This window comes from Rhamphochromis sp. 'chilingali' (assembly GCF_963969265.1).
Source record: "Rhamphochromis sp. 'chilingali' genome assembly, chromosome: 21".
Lineage (NCBI taxonomy): Eukaryota > Metazoa > Chordata > Actinopteri > Cichliformes > Cichlidae > Rhamphochromis > Rhamphochromis sp. 'chilingali'.
The window spans coordinates 23,412,913-23,422,841 of NC_137949.1; the positions used below are offsets into that span (position 1 = coordinate 23,412,913).

Genomic DNA, 9,929 nt, shown 5'->3' on the forward strand with positions numbered 1-9,929 from the left:
ACATTTAATCTGACTCTATTACAAATCCTACAGCAATTGATGAATCGCACCTCCTGCTGATGTTTCTCCATCAGATCTTTTATCTCCTGCTGATGAGATGCCTTCAGCTTTTCTGTAGCCTCCTCCACAGCCTGTGCCTGCTTCTCCAGGAGAGCCTTCACCTCGTCTACTTTCTCCTTCATTTGCTCCTCCAACAGATGTCTTGCATCAAAAATCTCTTTGTCCTTCTCCATCCTCTCCTCCTCCCATTTTTCCTTCACTTCAGCCAACTGTGAATATAACTTTATAGGTTAAATCACTGCACATTAGCATTTCAAACTGCCTTGCATTTAAAGCATGGCGTTACGTAATCTCTCACCTCGACATCCTTGGCTTTTAGCAGCTTCTCAAACTGTTCGAGTTCCTCCTCTAGCACTTGTTCCATTTTTTTGATCTGTTCATCCATCTCTTCTTCTCTTCTGCTGTGCTCATCCCTCTCCTTCACAGCCTGAGCCCGATCCTCCTCCGAACAAGTCAGTTTCTCTCTCAGACAGGAGATCTGAGACTCTAGCTCATGCTTCTCTTTTTCAGCACAGTGCAGACTATCGAGGCTCTGCTGCAGCTCCTTCTCCAGCCTCTCCACCTCCGTTTGGACACTTAAAATCTGCACACGTGTCGTTTCAAGCTCCTTTAAAACTGTATCGAGCTCTGTAGTCCTTTGACTCAACAGCGTCGATGCAGTTTCGTGCTCAGTTTTTGTCTCCTCGAGTTGTGACATGAGATGCTCATAGTTGGCCTTGAGAAAAGGAAGCCAGGGAAACTGTTTTAATTATTTATACAATAATTTTCTTATCAAGTCAAAACCTCCAATTTGATGTCTTAGTACTAATATGACTACTGAATCAGCTCCACCATTCCAACTTTGTTAGAAAAAAAATTAAAAAAAATCTAATTGCTCAGAAACCTATTATCATCATATTTGAATGCATTGTAATTATTGCACACTTGTGGTACTGGCATACCTGTAATGTTTGCAGCTGGTTGTCATCTCTGAATTCTGTGCTCTCTAAATCTGCAGTCTGCTTTATCTCCTGCAGAGATGATACGAGCAGCTCCTGCTGTTTTTGATGAGACTGGAGTGCAGTTTCCTCCTCCTTTAGTTCCCCTACCAGTTTTTCATCCTCATCTGATGGAAAGGTACCAGATATGAGGAGGGAAGTTTCAGCAGAGATTTCAGTTTCCTTTACTGTCAACATTACTACATTCTCCTGCTCTCTTTCTTCTGATAAGGCACAGTGTTTGCTCCTAAGGCTGTCTTGTTCATAGACTTTCAAGTTCAGCTCCTCCTCAAATTGTCTCCTCATTTCCTTTTCGTCTTCGAGCTCCTGGAGAGCTTCCCTAAGCTCTTCTGTGACTTGAGCCCACCTAAAAAGACAGATAATAATAATAATAATAAAAAAAGATAAAAATTTATATCAATCTACAGTAAGAAATAAATGTAACCACAGCAAACCAGCTTACATTCAAATGTTTATTGTAAACTAGTGATTTATTTCTTAGAAATGCCTTTTTCCAACATGGACATTTAACAATATTCACCTTGAGATAAATATTTATTATTAATCAAAATTAATAGAGTTATGCAATTTACTTTAGAAGTAAATATTACTGTATTAACACAATAGCAACATCATTGTTAGGTATAGAGCACAGAGTTGTTTTTAAAAGGACTTTGAATTAGTCATTTGATAAACGGCATGAACTTCATTACCTGCTCCTTGCCTCCTCAAGCTCTTCTGCACTCTTGATTACTTCCTCCTTTAACACATTTAGATCCCTCTCCTTAAGGGCCAGCTCCTCACGGAGCTCCTCACACTGCTGACTCAGCAGTTCTTTTTCCAAGTTAGTGTCCTCAGACTGCTGCTCGGACACGTTACTCCTTTCCATCCTGCCCGAAGCGACGTTGTGAAGCCACTGAGGGTTGGACTCATCAGCCAGAGAGTCCTGTGGACTAGAGGTGTTTTGGCGGTCGTCGTGTTCTTCAATCAGACGTTTGGAAATTGATAACAGTTCTTCTCCAAACACATCACTATTTAGCTCAAAACTGAGAAGACACAATGACAAAGAAGATTAATATATATAATATAATATCTACAGCTGATAGATAGTGCAACAATAACAGCTGCTCTCACCTGCGGTCTGCAGATATGTCCAGCTGACTGCACTGGTCAAGGTTCTCAGTTATCGCTGAAGACTGCAAGTGTGCAAGCGGAGCTGAAGACAAGTAGCGCTCCATCAGAAGATTTCCAGACATTGATTCATTCATACTGCCCTGGTCAGCTCCACTTTCCAGATTAGCCTCGTCGATACTGACAGTCTCATCAGAGCTAACGCCAGCTTTTACCTGGTTCTGCCAATTCTTAGACGCTTTGAAACCCACCACCTCCTCCTCTTTGATTTTTAGTTCTTTCTCCCTCTCTTCCAAAAGCTGCCTGACTTGCTCGACCTCCACTGTGTGCTCCTCTTTGAGCCTTTTCATCTCCTCCTCAAGACTCTGAAAACAAAGGGCAGAGCTAGCAAGCTTCTCACTATAACTCTTCCCTGCATCTTCCTCCTCCTGAAGCCTTCTCCTGAGCTCTTGCAGTTCTATGTTGAGGACCTCTTTCTCCTCTTTGTATTGTTGCATCTCAAGGCACTGACTTTGAAGTTGGCTTAACTGGAAATGAAGGTTTTGCAATTCTGCTTCCCTTTCTTTTCGCTCTTCTTCTCTTTCTTGCTTCTCATTCTCCAGCAAAGAAAGCACGTGCTTGTTTTTCTCCATCTCCTCTACTAGTTCGCTACATATTCGCTGGCTGTTTCTTCTTTCTTCCTCCAGCTCGGCTCTCAGCTTGCACAGAACAGTTTCTACATCAGTTTCACCTTCAGCATCAGACTGCGAGCCAGAACTTCCTGAGCCCTCTGATGGCGCTTCCTTATGACTGATGTTTGGCTCTTGGGAGGACGGTTCATGGTAAGGCTGCTGATTATTAAGGGCTTCAGTTCCTGACAGATTTTTGATACGTAGAAACTCCACACTGGTCTGTGTGACAGACGAGAAGACATTCAAGCAGCAGTTGTTGTGCATGAGCAACGAAGCACAAATAACAACCACAGCCACATTCGGTTTGATTGGCACTTACCTGCTGGAGCTGCCTCTGCAGTGCCTGAAGCTGTCCAGCAAGAGACTGTGCCTCCACCTGTACCTGGTCTCTGCTGGCCAGTGCCTCCTGCAGGTTGGAGCTGAGTTTGGCAATTATTTCATTACGCTTCTCCACAGCCTGCTGTAGCAGCTGCAAGCAGGACAAAAGTATGTACTGGTATTAGTTTTACGAGTAATCAAACACTCATAACTTCACACACTTCCATTAGCTTTTGCAGAACATATTATCAAATGTCCAGCATGCACTCCTACTTCCAAATTAATTTTCTATTTTTCCCTCTGTGGCTGGCCAGAAAACAGACTAAATACTTCAAAACAAACAATTTATATGCAAATTACAACAACAAATGAAGCCCACAATCTGGTTGGAAGAATCAAACCATTAACTTACAACACCTTATATACAGAGAAAACACCCCTAGTTTGAGATTTAAATACACAGTGAACACGTGAAACACTACGTGCCAAAGACACTAACCAGATTCCTCTGCATACAAAGCTTCACATTAGACCAACTGTGCTGCTTTTTCAGTCCAGAGCACCAAGCAGCCATGCAGAAGAGGAGACTTGGTACAATCCCCCATGGGAGGTGATGACACAGAAATCCAAACAAACAGTCCTCCTCACACGCATAGCAATACCATAACAAGACTTTCATTGTCTTAGTGAGCAAACAAAGCATCAGGACAAATTAAACACATCCAATTCCAATCACACAATGGAACCGATTTAGATAACTGCTCAGTTCTGAGGTTACTGTGTGTCAATACAGAACTTAAAAATGTGAGCCCAAGTAGATTACAGTATTCATGACAAACCCCATCTTGTTTCTCCATTTCCAGTTATGCTTCAGCCAGCTGAGTTTAACATGATGATGAACTCCAATCAAACGGCTTACTTACGGATTACTGAATTATGCCATACAAGACAAAGACATGCAAATATCCTGACATGCTCCTTGGAACTGCACTAATAGATGCAAACCAGCCAACTTGGAAAATGCTTCAAGAAGTTAACTTGCGCCAAATATGGAGACAAAGCCCTTTATGTAATTAATCCAATCAGCACCAGGACATGGGGGAAAAACATGTTTGCAGAAGTACGGGTCAATTCTGATAAACCTAAATCACTCACGTTTTTATAAAGCCATTCACACCACTTGTTCAACCTCTACAGCTCAATCCAGGGGACAGATTTGGTCAACGTCTCTGGCTCATCTCACGAGAACAAATGTAAATCCTCTGTCCTCTTTAACAATAATGACCTACGCTCCTTGATTTTATTCTTCTAAACAAAACCAGCTCCACGAGAGAACCCATCTATGGTATTCTTGAGTTTTCCCCCAGACACACCTTAAAAGTTTGACATCCTACAGCAGTCTCCAGATACTGGCTTTGTATACCTTGAGCTGCTCTTTGCCAGTAAGTGCAGCTAACTCCTCTTCTCTCAAGTCATCCACAGGGGATGGGCTATGCTTGGGGGTGAGCGGCTGATCCTTCGCTTCGTTTTGCCGAACCTCTGGTTTCCCTGACATTTGAGGCTCCTAAAGGATTAAAAAGTATTAGAATTAAAGTCTAATCGTACCCGAGTCCACAAAAGAAATGTCAGGAAAAAACGCATGTGCTGCAAATTTGCACATTTAATGTCATTAGTGAACTCTGCCTTAGCAGAGAAGAAGAAGAAAAAAAAAAAAAAAAAAAAAGGGGGGGGGGGGGGGGGGGGCAGTTAATCCTGGCCAGGTTGTCATGACAACATGGCCTACAGGCAATGTGATGGTTAGTGACCCATTTCTGTAATGTATGTTTACAGACGGGGGGCATAGACCACTTGTTGAAGCATACAGTGAATAAACAAAATTAGACAAACAGGGTGGGGTGGGTGGGGTGGGGTGGGACTGTGAGTATGAATGGAGACATGACCGTCATGAAAATAACCAACAGTTTTAATTAAAACTAATAATCTTATGCTCCCTACATATCAAAATTGCTTCAGTGTTTGTAACTATTATTGATGAGCTCTCTAGGCAATTGGTGGCATACCTCATGGTTGGTGCTGTTGTTATGCTCTGTAGCACTGGCTGATGGAAGAGCTGGTTCTACGTGGTGATCTTCCGTCGAGCGGTCATTCTGCGAGTCAACCTGGCCCTTCCTCTTCTGCGTCTTTTTCGCCGCCCCCGCCCCGTCGCTTTTCGCCCGCTTCTGTCTGAAACTAGCAAGCTGCGCAAGAAGGACAGCGAGAGGTAGATGGACACGTACGTCAGCACCAAAGAGCACCACCACACTATCAGCATGGTGAACCTCAGGGGTTGAAGGAGAAATGAGGTCAGAGTCCAGATTTATCTCCTCAAGGTAGGGAAATGTATACAAAATGAATCAAAACCAGACAAAAGTCATCATGTGAAGTTAGTGATAGTCCACAGTGTAGAAAGGAAAACCCCTCGTCTTGATGAGTCAGTTGTGCAGCAAAAAAAAAAGCCCAAAAGTAATCCCAACACTCAAGTCCAAAATAGATTACACCATAGCCTGACAAGGTATCCAAGTTCAAAATGAAGTGAGGCAGCTAAATATTCTCAAATCTCCAGAGAACAGGCTGATGAGAAGTGCAGATTTTACATTGACACACAGTGGACAACCTCTCAGCAGAACAGAAACAGAGCAAGGTTTAAAAAAAGGACACGCAACTGTCACTTTGTATTTCTCAGCTTATCAAAACCTCAAGAAAATAAATAAATAAATAAAATCACAGATGCAGCTTTTTTTTCCCCCTATTTTTTTTGGAAGGGTCTCTTAAAGTCCTCTCTGTAGCTATAAAAGGAAAAGTATATCGAGACTAAACCTGACAAGAAAAAAAATGCATAATTACATTAAAGCTACAATATTTATCTTAAATTCCAGAGGGAACAATTTGATAGAAATTCACCTCGGTCGGTTTGACTGCAACACACCCTCTCCTCTGTTCACTGCCTCTCTCATGCCCCGTCTCTCTTCCTAAGCAGCTTAAATCAGATCACGGCAGTTCACATTGTGACAGAGACCCTCATAGAGCTTTCCATCAATATCTGACAGCAATTATTGACTTCCTTTCTTGCTGCCTGTCAGACCTATCCATTCTTCCTCATCGGACAAGTTGCTCTACTGTCCAGATATAGATCTTGCAGTCTGCAGGCAACAGCGCAGTCAGCCCAACCTTTCATCCAAAAACTCACTGCCAACAGCCAACATCCAAAGCAGAGGGATCCACAAACTCTGGGTAGAGGATGGCATGTGTCTAGACTAAAGAAAGAAGGTGGAGACTGGGACATGCATTCACATAGAGAGGAGGAGACAGAACTCTATGTGTGGCAAGCAGCACTGGAGTGTGCATGCTCAATTCAATTTGAGATTACATGGCCCTGGGAGACCTACTTGTTGCTTTATGTGATGACTCACAAGCGTGATGCATAACAATATCGTGTGTGCATGTGCATAAAACCTTGTTCTGATCACATGTTCCTTGACTACACTGCCACATTGTAGGTTCTGCTTTATAAGCAGCCTGAAATGCATCCATCACTGTACAACCTCAGTGTCCCACTCCTGAAAGCAGCCCTTTATCAAGTTAAGCACCCTTAAATGTTTTCCTACCTTAAATTGTCAGCTTTCTTTCCTTACTTGCTTAAAACCGCACCCATTCTCCATCCATCACCCTATTCACTGCCTCCGCTTACCACAAAAAGAAAAAGAAGGGAAAAAAAGCCCTCAAAGACAGCAGGATGAGCTGTGTTTAGCCCAAGGCCACTTCCGCCCTACTGAGACTGACTAACAAGCTGGCTGAAGCTCACTCTAGTCAAATTAGATGTAATTGGACTGCTGAAAGCTGCTACGGTGTTCTCAACAATGTCATCATTGGTCAGGAGGGGACTGCTGTCTCCAACAAGGGGTTAATTTGCTGTCCACGTTGGTGATTGTATCAAATTTGTGCCACGCTTTTAATGCCAAAGAGAAATCAGAGCTTACCGATGCCACAAACATAGTAAAGGCAAAAGACAGCACTGCATTACCATAGCAACACCATTCGTGTGAGACACACGCGCAACATCCTCCACCTCACCCAATCTCATGGGTGCACTGCACCACCTGATGGCCTGTAACTAACATGACAGCATACGCAAGGTGCATGGCTATTTTAGGCATTCAGATCATGACTGCAGGCAGATTTCCTTTCAGATGCTGTATTGTTTGAAGAGCAATATACATTAAAAGGTGACAGCGATTACCCCACGGCGCAGAAAAATAAGAAAGTTGTGATTGATCACTCAACAGAAACAAAACAAAACAAAAAGAAAAATCAAAGAAGAAACAGCCACAAGTCATTGATTTGCTCCTTCATCCACCACTTTCTATACTTACATTCTGACTCCGAGGCATGGTGGAAGATTTCTATAAGGAATATAAATGTTGTAGTTGAGTAATTTTTTGTTATTATTATTATTATTATTATTATTATTATTATTCCCAAAATGAGTTCCATTACAAATTATAGATGGATTATATCATATAACACATGCAGTGTAAATGGCTATCCTAAAAAGGTGACTTAGTTTCATACATTGTTTCTAGACTACATGGCTTGTTGTCAATGTGGGACAAGCCATTTTTGACTACTAGGCCATTAATAATATGGCTTCCCATTAAGGTGAAATCAGATGCTTGCCATTTCTACTTGTAAACACCAGAGGAGTCAATTTCAAAACTGATGAGGGCTGAAATTTTTTATTTATTCTTTTTTTTTGCTACTTTGGGGCTTGCTATAACTAAATGAAGCATGCATACTGCTCTCTCAGAAAATCCTGGAGAAGAATGTCAGACCATCAGTTTGTGGTCTGAAGGTCTGACTCACTAGTTCTCACCAGCACAATGACCTGAAACACACCAGCAAGTTCACTTCTGAATGGCTCAAACAAAACAAAATGAAGGTTTTAGAGGGACCTTTCCCATTAAGATGCTTTGGCATGGGATTAAACGGGCTTTTCATGCTGCAAAACCTCTGAATTCACACAATTCCACAAAGAAAAGTGGCACAATATTTCTCCATAGTGATGTGAAGGACTCATTTCCAGTTATCGCAGATTGCAGTTCTTTCTGCCAAGGTTGGAGCAACCAGTTAATAAATTAAATCATTTAAAAACATTTTGCATTTACTCGGTGGTGGCGGGGGTCTTTGGCTAACATTAAAATTAGTTTGATCTGACATGTATGACAAGTTTACAAAAGAATGAGAGAAAAAAAAATTCTTCTTCCTGATTTTTGAGCACTATGTCACTTAGATACAAGTAAACAGTACTTGTTTAGAGAGCTTAGTGGGGGATAGGCTCACATAAAGTTCTGCCACAATTTTGAAACACAGATGACTGACTTAGTGAATAGTTAACTTTGGAATTGAGGCTCTGTTATAACCACTGCACAAGTAAACCCTTTCAGTGAGTAAACATATGATGTTGATCCACGTTGTTTAGAGCTGTAATGGCCTGTGAGTAATGTGCAACCTGCATTCTCAATAGCAAAATAAATCAAGCAAGTGCCACAAATCTCCCACCGAATACATCTTCACTGCACACGAGTTAAAGGCAAACTTAACACATATGTCTAAATAAAAATGAAAGCTATTTGCTATGGTCAATGGAACAATCACATATGCGTTTACTGCTGAACTACCAAGTAACTTATATGAAAACTGCCTTCATTTACCAGCTGATTAACCTGCTTCATAAATGATGTTACTCTTCGCTTCTCATATTCTACGCCCAACCGCGGGAAATACATGGCGAGAGCCTGCAATTTAACATTCAAAGGTAATTCAAGCGACAATAAATGTGCAGTCATTTTGGTGGTGAGTGTAGTTAGCAATGGATAAACGCAGGGCTATGACAAAAGAGTTTGCTAAGTGCTAGCATTCAATATTAGCATGCGTTACATGTTAGCAACAAACCTTAGCTCTCCCAGCTTCTACCTTCCTCCGACGTTCATCTTCATCCATGACTCGATCGAAATAAACGCGTTAACGGTTTAGGACATAGGTCCTGATTTAACTGAAAATAATGCTAAACCTTCCTTCAAAGAATAAGTTAACCCTTGAACAAATCTTTACATGCAACTGTCAACAGACAACATTGAGTATGGCCGCCAAGTCAACGTAGCTCCGCCCTTATCGGGTTCCCCTTGCCTAACTGCCCAATTAATTAGTTACTTTCCTCACCTTCAGCCAATTAAATTCGTGTTGTTTAAAAATAAGTTAAAAGCACCGCCTACTGTATATAGCAGTCAAAACTAGCACTCAGTTAACCAATCAAATTGCTGCTTTAAGCCGCCTAGACTGGATTGACGTCTCTTGTAGCCAACCACAGTTAGCTCATACAAATCATACTCCTGTCACAGCTGGATGACGAGTTTTTCATTTAGGGGGCGTTCGCAGTGAAGTACGCAGGTTAAAAACATGAGTACCGTTAACATTATATTTATTAAAAACGCAAAGCAACGATCTACAGTTTATATTAATTAAAGATTGGTGCCTAATGTACTCAAACAGTGCGTTTCCGTTTATTAGGAGTCAATGATTGTGCCACGTTAGAAAGGTTTTGACTATACCCAAATGAGGTGAGCATCAGCAGCAGCCAGCACTTAAGCACTAAATCCATCCAACAAAGCCCAGTAATAATTCAGAACCCAGCTTTAGGCTTTTGTATGTGACAAATCAAAAGAAGAATAGGACACAT

At 41.7% G+C, this 9,929-nt stretch overlaps 1 protein-coding gene across 4 annotated transcripts in view; it reads right to left on the reverse strand.

Moving 5' to 3' along the window:
- pcnt (pericentrin) overlaps nucleotides 1–9,352 on the reverse strand; it is a 33,949-nt gene extending 24,597 nt beyond the window's left edge. For 3 of the 4 annotated variants that reach the window (XM_080870875.1, XM_080870876.1, XM_080870874.1), the window contains exons 1-10: nucleotides 9,146–9,352; nucleotides 7,567–7,596; nucleotides 5,218–5,394; nucleotides 4,581–4,721; nucleotides 3,159–3,308; nucleotides 2,172–3,058; nucleotides 1,751–2,083; nucleotides 1,002–1,404; nucleotides 359–775; nucleotides 51–269 (exon numbers count right to left, since the gene is read on the reverse strand). In XM_080870875.1, coding sequence (XP_080727001.1) covers nucleotides 51–269; nucleotides 359–775; nucleotides 1,002–1,404; nucleotides 1,751–2,083; nucleotides 2,172–3,058; nucleotides 3,159–3,308; nucleotides 4,581–4,721; nucleotides 5,218–5,394; nucleotides 7,567–7,596; nucleotides 9,146–9,193 — 2,805 coding nt within the window. In that variant the 5' untranslated portion in view covers nucleotides 9,194–9,352. The remainder of the gene's footprint in view (nucleotides 1–50; nucleotides 270–358; nucleotides 776–1,001; nucleotides 1,405–1,750; nucleotides 2,084–2,171; nucleotides 3,059–3,158; nucleotides 3,309–4,580; nucleotides 4,722–5,217; nucleotides 5,395–7,566; nucleotides 7,597–9,145) is intronic. The other variant, XM_080870877.1, reaches the window with a different exon arrangement.
- Between the last annotated feature and the right edge of the window lie 577 nt (nucleotides 9,353–9,929).